At 45.9% G+C, this 20611-nt stretch overlaps 1 protein-coding gene across 3 annotated transcripts in view; it reads right to left on the bottom strand.

Moving 5' to 3' along the window:
- Positions 1-20611, bottom strand: part of LOC117356475 (hormonally up-regulated neu tumor-associated kinase-like) — a 93792-nt gene that overhangs the window by 37810 nt on the left and 35371 nt on the right. For 2 of the 3 annotated variants that reach the window (XM_033935715.1, XM_033935717.1), the window contains exon 1: positions 4391-4671. The exons of the other annotated variant lie outside the window; for it this stretch is intronic. In XM_033935715.1, coding sequence (XP_033791606.1) covers positions 4391-4642 — 252 coding nt within the window. In that variant the 5' untranslated portion in view covers positions 4643-4671. Of the gene's footprint in view, positions 1-4390; positions 4672-20611 lie in introns of those variants that run through there. 3 annotated transcript variants of the gene reach the window in all.

Here is a 20611-nt window from a genome sequence, read left to right as displayed (position 1 = left end):
GTATGACGGCTTTCTTTTTCGCCCAGCCATACGCGTTCAAAAAGCCGCACATGCGCGGTTGCTCGAGTTGATCAATCTTCTCCTCTCCTGCAACTTCCTGTTTCCAGTTGCGTCAGAGGAGAATATTGAACAAATGAACAGCCGCGCGTGCGGCTGGGCGAAAAAGAAAGCCGGCATACTCTACATCTAAGGTGAGGTGAAGGGAGGGAGATGGCAGAACGTTGCAATCGGTCGGGTGTCTGCTGTTTTTGTATCACTGCCTGCCTGTGCTCACATTCCAGATCCTCCTGTTGCTCATTGTACTGCAGCATCTGCATGATTATGTGCTCAGGTGGGCATTTTTAGTGTGCACAATTGACCAGATTCGAGCTATAGGTGAACATGGGGGACACGTCATTGCAAGGGAGGACAAGTCAATTGATTTATTTTATGTTCTGTTTTTACTACAGGGCAGAGGCACTGAAACAGATTCTCAGTGCAGTAGTAGTAGTGGCAGGACTCTCTTCTGTCTTTATGGTGTTTTGCAGTACTGAGGCTTCTATGGATGCTGCGGGGACGGTGACGGGGCGGTGAATGGAATGGCAGTGACGGTGACGGGGCGGTGAAGGGAATGGCAGTGATGGGGCGGTGAAGGGAACGGTGAGCCGGGGATGGGGACAGATTTTTTCCCCGTGTCATTCTCTAATTAAGACTAAACTCAAAGACCTGCCCATAAATGCCCATAACTGAACTCCGGGCCCTCTGGCAATCATTTTTATAGCGCACACAAATTTAGTTTTTCTTTAAAATGAGCACAGACGAAATTTTTTGCGCACACAGCCTATGAAAAATTAGAGGGAACATTGTCGATGACCCAAGTACGACATTGATTTGTCCCCAAATTGACTTCCAAAAATTAAGTATCAATGGACAATAGAACAACAGATGATCCAACGTCCTATATTAACATGACAAATGCCAGCATCTATTAGACTTAGAACTGTCTATCGTTTGTAAACGAACTGGGGTCCAAAAAATCCTAGCAACAAGAAAAACCAAGTTTGTCTCATAGATGCTGACGCTGTACATTTCAACCTCCAAGTCCAAATTCGTGGCCATCGAGATGCAGAAATAGACTGTTTTATCTCGATGCTCCAAATGTCTCTAAGACTATTTTTTGGATTTTTATTCAAAATTTCCGAAATTAATTTATACCACCGGGCGGCCTGATGTCCTACTAAATCTGTCTGGTAACATAGGATCTGCAAGCTATAATAAGTTTGTAAGTTTTGCCATTCTTATGTTTTTATGCTAATATAGGTATCTGATACTGTAAGTCATACAAATCCCAGCAACACTTAAGTGCTAATATTTACATCAGATCTATAGCTGGGATAAGTGATCATGCCTTAATGTTAGGTGCGTTATAATACCTGGTTAGGCTAATATTCTATATAAGAACACAGGCCCTATGTTTATAGGTTAGGCCCTCTGGATGCTTAGCTGTAGAAGCCCTGTTATACGTACAATTTACCATGTCACCTTTATACAAAATACCATGTACAGCTTAATAAAATCCATACAGACTGTGGTTAATATCAGGACCAGCTCAAGACATTATGGTGTACTGCCCCTTGGTCCATACTCCATCGTAGTCCATGCCCCATCCCTGGCCAGTTCCCTCCTCCCTCCTCTGATGCTACTTCCTGGTCCCGGCAGGATAAGTCTTCATAGGCCAGCATCAGTGTCGAGCAGTAGCGTCAGAGGAGGGAACGCTGGCCCTTGAAGCCGTGCCCTGCCAGGAGAGGGCAGCAGCATCAAAAAAGGGAGGAGGAGGAGGAGCAAAGCTTCAGGTTAACTTAGCTCATTGGCCAGTGATATCACAGCCCTGGGCGTTTGGTATCCTTTAGTGCCGGCGCCATGGGCCAGAGCCTCACCTGGTCCACAGGTTAACACGGCCCTGGTTAATATTGAGCTGGTGGCAGGCACACCGAAATTAATCCTGGATATTTAGTGATGGCCATGTCCGAGTATTGGTATTAATTATTTTGTTATGTGCAGGTGGACAGCATGCAGCCAAATAAGTACCAAAATCGAGCTCTTAACCAGTTCAGAGGTTCCTCCTCAGGGCAAAGATCGGAGCGCAAACGCAGGAGTCCTGTTAACATAACATAATAACAGTTTTCTAGACCGCATAACCATTAGTTCAATGCGGTTAACAAAAGATTACGCTAGGGGAGAATACAGAAACAACATGATGCGAAGAAATTTAGCTAACCAAAAATTTGGAGAAAAGAAAAGTCTTCAAAAGCTTCCTGTAGTGTTTATAAGATACAGATCTAATCAACAATGGACAGAAATCTTTGTCATACGAAGCAGCCTGAAAAGAAAGACAATGCCCATGGTGTTTCTTACTCTTGCAGCCCTTTGCTGAAAGGAACGTAAATAGGGCGTGAGATTTTCTACTCCTCTCATGTGTCGTAACTGGTTAAGGGCTGAATATCGGCACTTATCTAGTTAAGTGCCGACTCCATCCCTGGACTGCTCACACAATAGCTGGTTTTGACTTTAGTGGTTAGAGGGGATATTCAATGGGGCTATCCAGGTAAGTGCCTCTGAATATTCTCTCAGGGGGAAATTCTAGAAACGACACTGTTTAAAATGGCAAAGAAAAGCACTGTTAAAGAGCCTATCGGCGCCTATATAATATGTACTGGAATCACGGCCTACATAGGTGCTTTAGGCCATCTAATGCCACTGTGGGCGTGGCTGACATTAGAAGTGGCATTAGATAGCCTAAAGCGCCTACGTAGGAGCAATTCATGATAAAGATAGGCACCAGAAATGTAGGCCCGGAAAACTCGGGCCTACATTTCCAGCGCCTATATTTCACCGAGGCACAATTCTCTATAGCAGGGGTCTCAAAGTCCCTCCTTGAGGGCCGCAATCCAGTCAGGTTTTCAGGATTTCCCCAATGAATATGCATGAGATCTATGTGCATGCACTGCTTTCAATGCATATTCATTGGGGAAATCCTGAAAACCCGACTGGATTCGGCCCTCAAGGAGGGACTTTGAGATCCCTGCTCTATAGGGTGCCATACGCAATCGGTGGCCGCTTTTTAGGCAGCTGTCGATATCGACAACCTATAGAGAATCTAGGTGTCAGCGCGCACTCAGCATGAGTAAATCGGATAAGAGCCCCTCTTAACCGGTTAATTCACTTTGAATATCGACCTCATTTTTGTAAATTCGTTATACTGCGCATTCGCTTCATAGACAGCCAGAGATCAACATTCTAAACCTTTAAGAGATTTCATCCTTAGGAAGAAAGACGACAAATAACACCTCTGTAGCCACTTTTCAAGATCATTTATAAAAGCTCCTTCGTCATCCCCCAATAGGGTATGGAAGAAAGCAACTGAAACGTCCTCTTAACCAACCTTTAAAAGCACTGAGAAGAGATCATCCTTGAAATCGTCTTGAGATTTGAAGTCATTTTCATTAGTTCACATCAATAATGGATGTGTGCTTTTGTATTTGATTTTAAATGATGGAAACTTTCCATTATTGGATTTTTTTTTTTCTTTTCTCTTTTTCATACTGTTCTCCCAGAGGTGCTCAGAACGGTTTACATAAATTTATTCAGGTAGTCGAGCATTTTTCCCTGTCTGTCCCGGTGGGCTCACATTCTATCTAATGTACCTGGGGCAATGGGGGGATTAAGTGACTTGCCCAGGGTCACAATGAACAGCATGGATCAAGGTGCTGAGGCTGTAGCTTTAACCACTGCACCACTCTAGATATCAAAAATGTAGTAAAAGTGAGCCAAGTACAGGACAATCAAGCCACTGTGACATCACTGATGAGGTTGGCTCTTAGGCATTGGTGGAATGAGGCATTATGACATCACAATACCAGTTCTGGTTATCAGAGGCTGAAACTTGTCCCACTATGTTCTCCCAGGGGATCTCAGAATGGTTTCCATGAATTAATTCAGATACTCAAACATTTTTCCTTGTCTGTCCCAGCAGGCTTATAATCTATCTAATGTGCCTGGTGCAATGGGGGGATGAAATGACTTGCCTAGGGTCACAAGGAGCAGCGTGGGTTTGAACCCACAACCTCAGGGTGCTGAGGCTGTAGCTTTAATCACTGCGCCACACTGGTTTAGTACATTATTTTAATAAACCGCTGTGCAAACTTTGGTTCGTCAAAAGGGTCTTTCAGGAATTTCATGTTGCACCATCAAATGACTAATCAGCTTAGAGCAAGCTAATTAGTTTAATGCCTACATTCACGTGGATGTTTTTATTCTCATGCCTGCTTCTGCAATAAATCCCTGCTGACTTGCCAAGGTTAAATATCTTAAATTCGACAAAACTCTGCCGCAAATCTGAATGCATGTTTACCTTCTGCCCGGTAGGGATGTGCATGCCCTCCATCACCTTCGCAAACGAGCCCTTATTGATCATTTTCCCCACCAGGTAATTCCCAACCCGCTTGGTGTGAGAGAAATGCTTCATTGCGTCCTGGCGTCTCTTGCCGAAACAGGCCGGTGTTGGGACATCTTTGCTGCTTTTCCCCCCCTCTGGTAATACACGCTCCAAGTCCCTAGGGTTTGTTATTGGGCCATTGAGGGTTTCTCCGTCAGCCACAGGCATCGTCCGGTGAAGTCGGGCTCACCAGCTGTCCGATCTTCGGAAGAGAACTGTTTTAGGAATGTAGTCTGTGATTTGCGACAGGTACCACGGAGCTACCTCCCATCGATCACGCTCGATCTGTTCCCTCTTAGATGACCTTTTTGTCACCGATCTTTTGCCCGGTCATGCTGGTTTGCTCAAGCTGAACCTAACCTGTGGATTATTAACCTAACCTGATACATGGTGTCAATTAAGTCCCCAGAGCAACCGGCTCAAATGACACTTAAGCCCTTTGTCAGCAGTGAACAAACTGCTGCCGTGCACGGGACTGACTGATGGACTAGGGTTAAGTTCTCTTGCAGACACCACCGGGCACCTCAGTTAGACTGCAGGTTTCTTCCCTAGGTTTCATGGTGATAAGAGGAATTTTAAGAAGATGTTTAAAAAAAAAAACACATCTTTTTTGTTCAGACTTTTATTAATTAGGTCAAATTTTTTTAGAAATCTGTTGAAGTTTTGTAGCAAAGACATAGGCGTCGGAACGGGGGAAGGCCACAGGGGGCCATGGCTTCCCCCCAATTTTCTGTCGACTGTAACCCACCCTCCCTCCCGTCTCCTGATGTTATGATTTTAAATTTATGGGCCACGCAGCGTCAAACAGCAGGCCTGCCCTGGAACCCTTGATTCTACTTCCGGGGGAAGGCCTGCTCGTGGACGCTGTGTGGCGGCTGCCCGAAGATTTAAAACTATAGCGCCAGGAGAAGATGGGTGGGAGACATGAGAGCTGCTGAGAGGTCGTGCGCTAGAGCGGAGCTCCTGGGCAACCCCAAACAAAGCAGCGCTCCACTGCCTTTAATAATATAAAGTCCGTATAACTGACGCTCAGGTGTTATTCGCGTACGTACGTCTCCCGCTTGAATTTCTATGTTTTATTGTAATCCGCTTTGATTTAAAACGGAATAGAAATTTAAAAAATAAATAAATAGATAAGAATGCACTGTTCATTACAAAAGGGTCACAGCAATATGCAAGAACTGAAGGGCGTAATTGAAGGGTGGTAGAAGCCAGAGGTTTAAATATATACTCCTTTTCTAAGAACATCCATTGAACCATTTTACATTTATTTTCAGGTTTTGGTTTTCTGCGGGGAAGGGAGGGGGGGTTGTTACGAGAGGGGTGCTGAAAAGTTCTCAGCCCAGCCAAGAAGAGAATGACGTGGATATGGTTCAATCAATGATCTGAAACAAGGTCAAAACATAGAATTTTGTTTCTGCAAATTGGCACTTAGGAGCAAATTTTATAAATGGCGTCCCCAATTTTAGGCAGCCTACCGCTGTCTAAAAGCCAATCGGGATGCATGTTTTTGAAAAAAAAAAAAAACCCATCTCCCGAGGCAGGTCGTCTACATTGGAGGTGCCTCCAGGAACCTAGTAAGGTACGTAGGGCCGCTCAACCTTGCCTAAGGCTAGGTGTGGGCATGGTTTCAGTCGGAAGTGACCTTAGGGGAGCTTAGGTGGCTCTGGGCGCCTCCCTAGGCCCGTGTAAGGTGCCTGAAATGTAGGTCAGCATTTTTCTGGCCTAAATATCAGGTGCTTTCAAGTAAACGCAGCCGCTGAACTGATCAGCAAGGGAACCTCCCTGCCGTGATCAGTTTGGCAGCCACAGCAGGGACCTGTCCTCCCCTGCAAAAACTACCAGCAGGAGGAATGCCCAGTCCCTCCTGCCGGGACCCCCGAAGCTGGCCCCCACCCCCAAATATCTGCGGCAGAAGGAGTGCCCAATTCCTCCTCCCACCACCCTGCTGACACATCCCCAGCAGGAGGGATGCCCAGTCCCTCCTGCTGGACACCCTCCAACTCCTGTAATTACTGAGGCAGGAGAGATGCCCAGTCCCTCCTGCCGGACACCCCCAAACACTCCTGTAATGACCACAACAGATGAGATGCCCAGTCCCTCCTGCCGGATACCCCTGAACCTCTCCCTATAATGATCGTGGCAGGAGGGATGCCTAGGTCCTCCTGCCGGATACTCCCCCATGAAGGTAGGCCGGATCCCCCACCTGCAGCCTAAACAGATCACCCAACCTAGTCAGAACCCCCTCCAGTCCAGCCAAACTCCCCCCTAGCCCACCCGAACCCCCCTACCCTTAGTAGTTGGCCAGCTGGCCAGATGCTTCCTCTGTCCGGCTGGCCCGCCTTAATCTGAATGGTGGGCCTGTCCTTTCCCAGTGCATTGTGGGATATACCAGGAAAGGGCCTGGGCTTTAGGGGCATGGGCCAATCAGAATCTTAGGCCTTTCTCCCAGTGCAATGTGGGCTGCGGCTTCTAAACTGATCACGGCAGGGAGATCCCTTGCCGCCATCTGTTCAGTGGCAACATATTTCTCTAACCGGTGCCTGTAACATGGGCATCGGTTAGAGTGGTGATTAGGTGGCTTAGGGTGATTCTGTATAGGGCACCCATGTGTGATTCTTAAAAGCCGCTTAGGCAGCTTCTGAAGACAGGCGCCCTATACTGAATCCAGGCCTCGTCCAAGGCAAGACAAATCATGGGTTGCATATGAAGGGGTTTCGTCAGCCGTAAGGAGGAAGTCATTATGCCATTGTATAGATCCATGGTGAGGCCCCACCTGGAATACTGTGTGCAATTTTGGAGGCCACATTATCACAAGGATGTGCTGAGACTGGAGTCGGTGCAGAGAATGGCCACCCGGATGGTCTCGGGACTCAAGGATCTTCCATACGAAGAACGGCTTGACAAATTACAGCTATACTCGCTCGAGGAGTGCAGAGAGAGGGGAGACATGATCGAGATGTTCAAGTATCTTACGGGCCGCATCGAGGCGGAGGAAGATATCTTCTTTTTCAAGGGTCCCACGACAACAAGAGGGCATCCGTGGAAAATCAGGGGCGGGAAACTGCGAGGTGACACCAGGAAATTCTTTTTCACTGAAAGAGTGGTTGATCGCTGGAATAGTCTTCCACTACAGGTGATTGAGGCCAGCAGCGTGCCTGATTTTAAGGCCAAATGGGATAGACAAGTGGGATCTATTCACAGAGAAAGGTAGGGGAGGGTCATTGGGGTGGGCAGACTAGATGGGCCGTGGCCCTTATCTGCCGTCTATTTCTATGTTTCTATGTTTCTAATGAAATAAGAACACAGCTACTGTGGCAAAATAACGCTCAGAATTTAGAAAGTCGGTTGGTTAGGCTGCGAACGTTTCAGCACCCCATCCTAGTGAGTTGTAAAGACCCTCTCGGGAAATAAAACATTTGAGGAAACAGAAATCTAAAGAAAAACAGGCAGATGTACAAAGCAACACCTGTATAACCAGTGGCTTAGTGAGGATAAGAGGCACCTGGGGTGATGGCACCCCCCACTGCTTGCCCAATCCTGCCTGCCAGATGCACCTCCCTTCCCCCGTACCTCCAGCTGAAGTCGTTGCTCGCGGCGGTCGACAACGTCAGCTCTCCCTCTGATGTCACTTCCTATGTGTGACACCCGAAAGTGACATCAACGGAAGAGCCGACGGGGTTGCGAAGAGCGCGCTGTTGACTGCCGCAAACAACAATTTTAACTAGAGATATGGGGGAAGGGAAGGGGGAAAACGCATGGAGGGGGTAATGGGAAGAGGTGGGGGGTGGAGAGGAGGAGGGGTGCTGGTGCCCCCCCCCCACCAACATGGCGCACAGGGCATACCGCCTCCGTCGACCCTCCCCCTTTACTACGCCGCTGTGTATAACAAATGTCTGGGGGAAAAATGTCGCAAGTTAAAAAAAGATACACACCTGTTGTTCAAAAATAAAGTTTAAGAAATAAATATTTAAAAAACCTAAGGCAGTAGTTGTTTTTATTAGTCCACATACGCTGGTTTTTACAAAGTTAGGGTAGAGGTTTCTACTGTGGACTGGCAAGGTAAATGCTCCGACGCTCACAGAATTCGTACGAGCGGCCTTTATCTATTTATTTAATTAAATTATTTTATTTCTTCCATTTGTGCGTCGCTCTAGGCGACATTATAGAGGGAGGGGTTAGAAGAGAGTAGGGAGGACTATGGAGGGCAGGAAGGAGTGGAGAGGAGAGAAGCAAGTCGAATACAGTGGTGCCTCACACAACGAACTTAATTCGTTCCAGGAGCAAGTTTGTTATGCGAAAAGTTCGTTATGTGAAACGCGTTTTCCCATAACAATACATGTTAAAAAAAATAATTCGTTCTGCAGCATAAAATATGCTAAGATGATATAAAAAAAGATAAATTTCTCAAAATGGTGAAAATGGTGGTCTTGCTGAGGCCAAACTCTTTGACGAGGTCACACTGTTTTACCCCACATTCACTCCTTCTAATTATTTCCCGTTTCATTTCAACAGAAATCACCTTCCTGCTTTTTTTAGAAGCCATGATATATAAAAAATATTGAGTTTATCTTAAAAGGACGACTGTATACAGTGAGAGAGGGCAGAGTCTCAGCGGCAAAAACTGGGACTTAACTTTTCTTTTTTTTTTTTTTTTTCTAGCATCGGGGAAGCGGCGAGAGTAGCTCCGCCCCCCCCAACGCATCAGCAGTAGGCGCCGGGCCCCTCCATAAAAGGAGGCGAGCCGACGGTCCGCCACTGCACAGGGAGCCAGGCGAAGGGCTGTGAGAGAGGGCAGTTAAGCGCAGTGACTAACGACTGCCTGCAGTGCCTGCGCGGAAGGATGCAATACATCGGCAGCTCGGGCGACTTCGTTGTGTGAAACGAAGTTCGTTGTATGAATCAAGACATGAAGTTCGTTGTGTGCAGCGTTCGCTGTGCGAGGCGTTCGTTGTGTGAGGCGCCACTGTATTTCCTAGACAGGAGCACCATCTATGTAAATGATATCGAAATGAATTAAAGGAATATGTAAAAAGGAATAGAAGGGACGAACCGTTAAACAATAGAATTCAGTTAATAAAATAAAAAGAATAGGGGTAAAAATAATGGAATAAAATTTAAAATAATTCATAAACTAGAAAAAAAAAACAACAACAAATAAGTCTGACAGAAGTCCAGTGTCCTGAAGCAGCTCTATTTATCTCGCTGGCCTGAATGTAACATTTACAATGTCATAGCAGAACTGCAATAAGGAAACGCTTCACTCCATCGTCATTAATTAACCACCTTGCGGTCTTGGCTACGTGCAAAGATAAGTTATTCTTCACTGTTCATTTTTATATGACAAAAAAAAAAAAAAAAAAGGAGGAATGTAGCTGTCCGGAGTAAAACGTTAAAATCTACTCAAACGGTATTCTGAAGATCCTGAAAAAATATATGCGAACATACTTATATATATTAAAAGATTCTTCATAGAGCTCCACTATAGGAGTTCTAACATAAGAACATAAGAATTGCTGCTGCTGGGTCGGACCAGTGGTCCATCGTGCCCAGCAGTCCGCTCACGTGGCAGCCCTTAGGTCAAAGACCAGTGCCCTATTTGAGTCTAGCCCTACCTGCGTACGTTCTGGTTCAGCAGAACTTGACTAACTTTGTCTTGAATCCCTGGAGGGTATTTTCCCCTACGACAGCCTCTGGAAGAGCGTTCCAGTTTTCCACCACTCTCTGGGTGAAGAAGAACTTCCTTACGTTTGTACGGAATCTATCCTCTTTCAACTTCAGAGAGTGCCCTCTCGTTCTCCCTACCTTGGAGAGGGTGAACAACCTGTCTTTATCTACTAAGTCTACTCCCTTCATTATCTTGAATGTTTCGATCATGTCTCCTCTCAGTCTCCTCTTTTCAAGGGAGAAGAGGCCCAGTTTCTCTAATCTAACATTACAATGTCAACAATAGTCAATGGAACATTTTAGTGGACAGTTTAGGGTGTAATCAAAGATGAAATGATGGAATAATCTTCCACAACAGGTAATCGAGGCCGGCAGCGTGCCAGATTTTAAGAAAAGATGGGATTGGCATGTGGGATCTCTTCATGGAGGTAGTTAGGGGGTGGGCCACTAGTGTGGGCAGACTAGATGGGCCTTGGCCCTTTTCTGCTGTCATGTTCTATGCAAAAATGCAAAAAAGAAAAAAAAAGCAGAGTGGAAAAGCTACAAATTACCAGGATGCGAGCAAGAGTAGAAAATAAAATCAATTTATTAAAAACAAAACCAACCATCAAAAAATAAGGCAACAAAATCCAGATGAGTGGATATGCTAAGGACCAACACAGCCTGTGTTTCGGCAGCCCATACCTTCCTCAGGAGTCCTTGGGGACACATGGCCTGTATTACACAATACGGCAGTGAATCGCAATCTGTGCCGCGAGGAGGAGAGGCGCATTTACGGGTGCCCTCCTGTCGCAGCCCCGAGATTAGTGCGCCGCAGCGGCTTAAAAAGTTTGCAACCTCCCCTGCAATACAGTATTTTTTTAAAATTTTCTACTCCTGCACTCATCCTGGTCATTTGTGGCTTTTCCGCTCTTCGCATTTTTGGTTTGGCTTATTTTTGTGGTCCACCACCCCTTTGGTGTTTTTTGGGATTGGTATTCTTTACCACACCTGAAGCTTGTTCACAATTAGCCCTGACGCATATACAGTATGTTAATTTTTTTATTAATGCTAGATATAACGCCTTTCCCAAGAACAACTGGTGAGATAATAACCAGTGAGATTATTACATTTGCTGATGACACCAAGTTGTTCAAAGTTCTTACATCACAAGAGGATTGTGAAAAATTGCAGAAGGACCTTGTGAGACTGGAAGACCGGGCATCAAAATATAGTAACATAGTAGATGACGGCAGATAAAGACCCGAATGGTCCATCCAGTCTGCCCAACCCGATTCAATTTCAATTTTTTCTTCTTAGCTATTTCTGGGCAAGAATCCAAAGCTCTACCCGGTACTGTGCTTGGGTTCCAACTGCTGAAATCTCTGTTAAAACCTACTCCAGCCCATCTCCACCCTCTCCAGCCCATCCTCCCCCAAACGGCCATATACAGACCGTGCAAGTCTGCCCAGTACTGGCCTAAGTTCAATATTTAATATTATTTTCTGATTCTAGATCCTCTGTGTTCATCCCACGCTTCTTTGACCTCCGCCACCGTTTTCCTCTCCACCGTGTGAACAAGTGCAAAGTGATGCATGTGGGAATGAGGAACCCAAACTATAGCTACGTGATGCTGGGAGTCACTGCCCAGGAACAGGATTTAGGTGTCATCGCTGAGGATATGTTGAAACCCTCAGCTCAGTGCGGCGGTGGCTAAGAAGGTGGCAGTGGCAGAGGTGCGGCAGTGGCTAAGAAAGCGAATATAGTGTTAGGAATTATCAGGAAAGGAAAACAAAGCGGAAAATGTTATAATGCCCTTGTATCGCTCTATTGTACGGCCGCACCTCAAATCCTGTGTGCAGTTCTGGTCGCAGTATCTCAAAAAAAGATATGGCGGAATTAGGAAAGGTGCAGAGAAGGATGACAAAAATTGTAAAAGGGATGGGATGACTTCCCTATGAGGAGAGGCTAAAGCGGCTCGGGCTCTTCGGCTTGGAGAAGAGACGGCTCAGGGGTGATACCATAGAGGTCTATAAAATACTGAGTGGAGTGGAAAGGGCAGATGTGAATCGCTTGTTCACTCTTTCCAAAAATAATAGGACTGCGGTGAAGCATTACCTAGAACCCAGAAGCAGGATAATGTTTCCCTACCTGTGCCATGCCGTCTCCCAGAAAAATTCCCGAAAGCACGCTAACAGGTAAGTTACCACAGAACACCTTAACCCTTTCAGGACCATAAGGATCGTAGGCCAATTTTTGTGGTTTTGACGACATTTTTATGGTAAAAAGGGCTTGCAGATGCCAAAAAATTGATTTTTTTTTGTGAAATATCATTATTTTTATTTAAAAAATCACACTTCTGGCTTATGGACAGTGTGGCAAGTGAATCTTCTCGTCAATCTAGCAACGACGCTAATGAATGAATGTCGGAACCAGTTTGTTTACATAAAGGCAGTATCATATGGAATCCGTACATATCAAATTTAGAACTGTAGACGATCCCAATCAAAATTTATAGGATTTTAAAGTTATGGGACAAATATGTCCCTTGGTCCTGAAAGGGTTAATGCCGTAGCGTGTGTCAGGGGCTTAATGCCTTTCACTAAACGTCCCCCTATGATTCTAAGCCTTCCTGGGACAAGGAAATATCTTCTGTGCCTAAATCTAACTCGTTTTGAAATACTAAAGGGGGAAGTTATCAACATGAGCTACTGTTAAGGTACAATGGAGGGCTACTCTAATGACCTCAAGCAGTTTTCCTTGATCAGATCAAGTATTTGCTGTGTCAAATACTGTTTTTGCTTTATGCAGCATACACTGTACAGGGTACTTTACAATTCTAGATCCCCTCTAGATCCCAAGGCAATATTGGGCAGTGGTGTACTTGTGTTGCTATGGGAGGGGCCTTAAACAACTGGGGCCAATCAGAGCCTCGGGCCCCTCCCTGGTGCATCCCATGATGCACCGGGGAGGGGAAGGCCCATTTTGAAGTGGCAGGCCAGCTGGGTGGAGGGAATCTGCGTCCCTCCGGTCAGAGATCTACATGGAGGTAAGGGGGGGAGGGGGTTGTTTGCGGCGGCAGAGAATCTGCATCACAACACGCCTTTTTTAGCAATCTGTGACACTGCCACGCTGGGGTTTAAAACAGTGCAATCACTGTATCGGCACCCCTGGACCAGTCGCTTATTTTTGTAGCTAAAAGCTGACGCTGCTTTTAGAAAATGGCTCGTCAATTTTTAAGGATCCACTGGAAGGCTCATTTCAGTGTTGAAGAGCCCATTTGCATGTCATTGTCGGAGATTGCTAGAAACCTCACTAAAGACACAGATAATCCGTTTTGATAATCCGCCGCTAAAATGCGTGCGGGCTAAACCATCAGAAAACAGTTTAATGACAGCTTTAAAGTTTTGAGAATTTGGACCAGAGAGAGGAAAAATCATTTTTGTTTATTTTGTTTACCCCGCAGCGCCAGCGTAGGGTGGGAGAGGTTGTAACTCTATGTAATGTTATATTGTAACACTGGGAATGTTAAACTGAGCTCTCTGGGGAGAACGAGATATAAAACTAAGTAACTAAAATTCCTATAAATATTTTTTATATGGTGTGTGTTAAAAACGATTGGCCCCGGGTGTCACACACTCTAGGTATGCCACTGCGTGGAGTGGTCATGAGGCTGTGGTCTGGTGGGCGGGCAGTCAGCTATGCAGGTCCCCTGCCCTGAAATTGGAAGCTGGCATCGTACGGAGGGGGGGGGGGGGAAAGAGGTGGTGGTGGAACATGGAGTCAAAGGCCATGCATACCAAATCATGGCCCCATGACAGCTCCACGCACCCCCTCACTGACTGCACCTGGGGCGTTCCGCCCCCACCACCCCGCCCTTGGTATGCCACTGAAATTGGGCGAATCAAGCGCCGACAGCACTGGCGCCCGTGGACCAGCCGGTAATTGTTGGTCGTCTAAAGCCAGCGCCGCGCTTGGGGAATCACCCGGCAATGATAGAGAATCGCCCGGAGGACTCCTATAAATATTGAAGAGCCCAATTATACTTCCACTTTAATATTTATGACCTCATTGTAATACATTTGCATGGCCGAGTCGGAATCTGCCGGGAAGCTCGGAAAAGACCACGGTGTGCCGTTTTGATAATCGACCAGTCAAATGCTGCCAAGCTAAACCCACTGGAGCCGGTTTAGCGACTATTGTTAAAGGCACGGTAAGTTATGAGAATCCTCCCCTGAGAGTCTATTCTCCTCATGTCCCCTTTGTACAGAATACAGAATTACTCTTTCCAGCAGCGAAACATATTCAAGGATACCAGAGGTACCAAGAGACCCAGTTCCAGGCTGAAAACTTTCTGGTCAGTCCTTGGTTTGAACATAGCATCCCAAAGCAGCGTGGGATTTGTAGTGCCTGATCATGCCGGTTGAAATCAGTCCTGCAAGTCCCACAATGCACCAGGACGGGGGCGGCCAGAAGCCCGGGACTGGGTAAACTCGGCACACAAACAGACGCTAATGAAAATAACAGAGGATAGGAGAAAGATCTCTACAACAGGCTCGGCACTATGTCTAATCACACGGAAGTCAGGACAATATGGGAAGGGCTAAAACACAGATCTCACGGATCTTAACTGCACATCCTTAAAAATCTGAGGTCCACGCCACTTTTAGTCTCTGGCTCTGACCGACCTCTATGACAATTTAGCTCTGACGGATCCTAATGCTTTTCCCTCCCTAGGCTGAGACTGAAAGCGGCACGGACCTCAGGGCAAAAGTTTTAGTCTCAGCATAGGGAGGGAAAAACTTTAGGATCCTTCAGAGCTAAATTGTCATAAGGATCGGTCAGAGGCATAACCTATGCTGAGACTATAAGTGGCACGGACCTATTTTTAAGGACATGCAGTTAAGATCCATGAGGTCACTCTGCGTTTTACCCCATCCCGGACAATATTTATCTATCGGTCTCGACCATATGTAATAAAGATGTTGCTAACATAGGCAAACACCACTGACAGTGACTTCATGTGTTCATTAATCAAGCATCACTTAGCTCATGCGTTAGACAAAAGATGTAGCTCAGGGCACATTCGTTGCCAGAAGCAGAAAGGAACCCACTGCACTGCTAAAGTGTTAATAGAAAACCGATGGCAAAAGGGGCTCGGAGTCCCTTTCTTCTGGCTTGGAAAGTGCCCGAAATCTGCTGCGAGGCGATGACAGGCGTGAGGTAGAACAGTTGTATCCTGATCCGTGTGCCAGATTTTTCGCATATTGCGATGAACAAGATCTGTTGCCTTAGACCCACAAGAACTGGAGACGATTAGGAGCATCCATGATACTGACGCACAATCCTCCCCCCTCCCCCTTCCCTCGCACCACCATTACCATGCTCAAATTGCTTTATTTCGCTGCCAACTCTTATTACGCAACTCCCAAAGCTGCTAATTCTTTTGCCTGTGTAAACATCCTGAGAATTTTGTGCTCTGTTGAATTTTCTGTGCTGTGCGCAGCTTAGCAGCCCATTGAAAATTCATAATTCCAGGGCTGCAATATAAGCCCCCTCCCATTCCACAATTACATCAAGGAATCACACTAAAGATATATCCCTCCCCTCCCTCCCCCCCTGGATGTGTCTGAATTATACCAACACAGAAGGATAAAAGAACTATAACAATTGTATAAAAGACGTCAATGGACCCCATACTAAGTTAAAAGGCTTATATTGTTGCATTGCTACTGATTGAATTTAAATGCTTTTTTGTTATTGTTACGGATATGAATATTATGTTGCACTTTTTGTTAGTAATGGAAAATCAATAAAGATTAAATAAATAAAAAAATTCCAGGGCTGGTCTAGAGCAGCCCTGACAGCCAATAGGAAGTGATTGCTTGCATGTTGTCAGCTCTCATGTTTAAGTTTCCATTCTCTCAGGAGATACACATAGGGTTACCAGACGTTCCGATATTCCCCGGACATGTCCTCCTTTTCGAGGACTTGAGGCGGTCCAGAGGAGGGCGACGAAAATGATAGGAGGCTTGCGCCAGAAGATGTATGAGGAGAGACTGGAAGCCCTGAATATGTATACCCTAGAGGAAAGGAGAGACAGGGGAGATATGATTCAGACGTTCAAATACTTGAAGGGTATTAACGTAGAACAAAATCTTTTCCAGAGAAAGGAAAATGGTAAAACCAGAGGACATAATTTGAGGTTGAGGGGTGGTAGATTCAGGGGCAATTTTAGGAAATTCTACTTTATGGAGAGGGTAGTGGATACCTGGAATGCGCTCCCAAGAGAGGTGGTGGAGAGTAAAACTGTGACTGAGTTCAAAGAAGCGTGGGATGAACACAGAAGATTTAGAATCAGAAAATAATATTAAATATTGAACTAAGGCCAGTTACTGGGCAGACTTGCACGGTCTGTGTCTGTGTATGGCCGTTTGGTGGAGGATGGGCAGGAGTAGGCTGGGAGGGTGGGAGGGTGTAGATGGACTGGAGTAGGTTTTAACAGAGATTTTGGCAGTTTGAACCCAAGCACAGTACCGGGTAAAGCTTTGGATTCTTGTCCAGAAATAGCTAAGAAGAAAAATAAAAAAAAAATTAAATTAAATAAAAAAATTTTTTTTAATTGAATCAGGTTGGGCAGACTGGATGGACCATTTGGGTCTTTATCTGCCATCATCTACTATGTTACTATATATAACGCTCAGAATTTAAGAAGTTGGTTGGGCGGAGGCTTTTTCAGCACCCTCTCGTATTGCCTGGTTACTTAAAACCCCCAAATATTCAAAATTAAATGGTCAGTCGCTCCTTACATTATTTTGTTTCATTCTTCTGCCAACCCCTCCCTCCCAGATGAATCTGGTTCTGTAAAAAGCTATGATAAACCAGGGAAGAATTTGTTCATTTTCCGCAGCATCCTATATAATAATACCCTTAGTGCGCATGCGCCCTTCAATCTTCGTGGCTCCGTGCATCTGTAGCTCCGTGGCTGGCAGAGAAATGTTGGAGCGTGTGGCGCATGCGCGTTCGGCGTGTACGCACGTTGGGAGCTACGAGGCGGTTTACTTTCCTGTGTGCCGGTTGCCATTTACAACACAACGCGTGATTTAAAAAAAAAAAAAAAAGGTAGGTGGGAAAGTGGGCAGGGACATTGACAGACTGACAGAAATAGAGACACACACACTGAAAGACAGGTAGGTGGGAGTGAAAGACACACACAGAAGGACAGGGGGCCAGGGAGAGAGATTGAAAGAAAAAAAACCAAAAAACAGACAGCGGACAAGGAGAGAGAGACACACAGAAAAAAAGACAGACATACAGTGTCCAAGCAGAGAGACACCAAAAAAAGAAAGACAGACAGCAACCAAGGAGAGAGAGAGAAAGAAAGACAGACAGACAGACAGTTGCCAAGGAGAGACAGAAAGAAAGAAAGACAGACAGACAGAAAGCGGCCAAGGAGAGAGAAAGAAAGAAAGACAGACAGACAGACAGCGGCCAAGCAGAGAGACAGCAAAAGAAGAAGGACAGAGAGCAACCAAGGAGAGAGAGATAGAAAGAAAGACAGACATACAGACAGTGGCCAAGGAGAGACAGAAAGAAAGACAGACAAAAAGCGGCCAAGGAGAGAGAGAGAAAGAAAGACACACAGACAGCGGCTAAGGAGACAGAGAGACAGAAAGAAAGACAGGCAGTGGCCAAGGAGAGAGAGAGAAAGAAAGAAAGAAAGACAGACAGTTGCCAAGGAGAGACAGAAAGAAAGACAGACAGACAGAAAGCGGCCAAGGAGAGAGAAAGAAAGACAGACAGACAGCGGCTAAGGAGACAGAGAGACAGAAAGAAAGACAGACAGTGGCCAAGGAGAGAGAGATAAAGAAAGAAAGAAAGAAAGAAAGAAAGACAGACAGTGGCCAAGGAGAGACAGAAAGACAGACAGAAAGTGGCCAAGGAGAGAGAGAGAAAGAAAGACAGACAGTGGGCAAGGAGAGACAAAAAGACAGACAGACAGAAAGCGACCAAGGAGAGAGAGAGAAAGAAAGACAGACAGACAGTGGCTAAGGAGACAGAAAGAAAGACAGACAGTGGCCAAGGAGAGACAGAAAGAAAGACATATAGACAGCGGCTAAGGAGACAGAGAGAAAGACAGACAGTGGCCAAGGAGAGAGAGAGAAAGAAAGAAAGACAGACAGTGGCCAAGGAGAGACAGACAGACAGACAGAAAGCGGCCAAGGAGAGAGAGAGAAAGAAAGACAGATAGACAGCGGCTAAGGAGACAGAGAGACAGAAAGAAAGACAGACAGTGGCCAAGGAGAGAGAGAGAAAGAAAGAAAGAAAGAAAGACAGACAGACAGTGGCCAAGGAGAGACAGACAGACAGACAGAAAGCGGCCAAGGAGAGAGAGAGAAAGAAATACAGATAGACAGCGGCTAAGGAGACAGAGAGAAAGAAAGACAGATAGACAGCGGCTAAGGAGACAGAGAGACAGAAAGAAAGACAGACAGTGGCCAAGGAGAGAGAGAGAAAGAAAGAAAGACAGACAGTGGCCAAGGAGAGACAGACAGACAGACAGAAAGCGGCCAAGGAGAGAGAGAGACAGAAAGAAAAACAGACAGTCAGTGGCCAAGGAGAGAGAGAGAAAGAAAGCAGCCAAGGAGAGACAGAAAGAAAGAAAGACAGACAGACAGAAAGCGGCCAAGGAGAGAGAAAGAAAGAAAGACAGATAGACAGCGGCTAAGGAGACAGAGAGACAGAAAGAAAGACAGACAGACACATCTATTCTAGCACCCGTTAATGTAACAGGCTTAAAGACTAGTATATTCTAAATTCAACTGCCAGGCCTTGGACAGTAATATTCTGAATAGGATTTAAAGGCAGCCACGAGTTAGTCAAGCTAGAAAGGTCATCGTAAAGGTTGGCTTTAACCTTAAGTTCATAATTCCACTGGCATTCGCTTCCATTCCTTGAAAACCACAAACTGGTATAGATTTCAGCATATCCTTAATGAATATGCATGCAATATATTTGCATACAATGGATGAATGCAAATCCATCTCATATATTATACATTCTCCTAGGCTTCTGGAGCTGATATCATGGTTGTTGCAGGTGTCTGGATCAGTGTAGTAAGGGGTGTGGGGGGGTACGTGTCAGTGGGGGCGCTGACACCTCTCTGCCCCGCTCTGCCACACCACGCCATACTCACACTATCCCTCCCCCCACCCCTTACCTCTGTAGATGCTTGCACCAGTCTGGTTCCCCTCTGAATCACTTCCGGGTTACGGGGCCAGGAAGTGACATCAGAGGGAAATCCAACGCTGGCGCGAGGAACACGCTGCAGAAGCTACTTGCGCTGGCGAATATTTAGAGGTACGGGGGAAGGGAGAGCGCTAGTATGGAGTGGGGGCGGGAAGGGGTGGTGCCACCGCTCTGGGCGCCTCCTACCCTTACTGCGCCACTGGTTTGGATTTTGCCGCATCTGAGTAAGTGGAACCAATGTTTCAGCCATCATGCTGTGGTTTTCTAGCTGAAATGGTTCCGTTTACTCAGACATAACAAGACCTGGATAACTGCACTAGTTATCTCATACATATTCATTATGCTTTAAACCTGACCTGTTTGCATAGACTGTTATTGAGAAAGACATGGAGGAAGCCACTGCTTGCTCTGGATTGGTAGCATGGAATGTTGCTACTCCTTGGGTTTTGGCTAGGTACTAGTGACCTGGATTGGCCACCATGAGAACGGGCTACTGGGCTTGATGGACTATTGATCTGACTCAATAAGGCTATTCTTATGTTCTTACCTCTTATCAATGGACGTTGTCTAAGTGGATCTACAACAATTGGTAGGATCTTCCTATCACGGTCATGGTCATACAACTAGGGTTACCAGATGTCTGGGTTTCTCCGAACATGTCCTCTTTTTGAGGACTCTGTTGGGAGTCCAGGTGGCTTTTTTATTTTCATACTTTTGTCCGGGGGTACTGATAGATAGGACCCTGAAACCATCAGCACAATGTGCAGCGGTGGCAAAGAAAGCAAATAGAATGTTGGGCATGATAAAGAAAGGAATCACGAGTAGATCGGAGAAAGTTATAATGCCGCTTTATAGATCAATGGGCAGACCACACTTGGAATAGTGTCCAACACTGGTCTCCCTACCTAAAGAAGGATATAAAGCTTCTGGAGAGGGTGCAGAGGCGAGCAACGAAGCTTGTAAAAGGTATGGAGAACTTGAACTACAAAGAACGACTTAGAAAACTGGGACTGTTCTCCCTTGAGAAGAGAAGACTACGAGGGGATCTGATTGAGACTTTTAAAATAATAAAAGGAATCGACAAGATAGAGCAGGATAAAAAGTTATTTACGATGTCAAATGTGACTAGGACAAGAAGAGGTCATGGACTGAAGCTGAGGGGGGACAAGCCCAGGACAAACGCCAGGAAGTTCTTCTTCACACAGCGAGTAGTGGACACCTGGAACGCTCTCCCGGTGGAGA

The sequence above is a fragment of the Geotrypetes seraphini genome, chromosome 3, assembly GCF_902459505.1.
Source record: "Geotrypetes seraphini chromosome 3, aGeoSer1.1, whole genome shotgun sequence".
NCBI classification, from domain to species: Eukaryota; Metazoa; Chordata; class Amphibia; order Gymnophiona; family Dermophiidae; genus Geotrypetes; species Geotrypetes seraphini.
The sequence above is the reverse complement of the archived record's forward strand: the minus strand, read 5'-3'. Positions and strand labels throughout refer to the sequence as shown.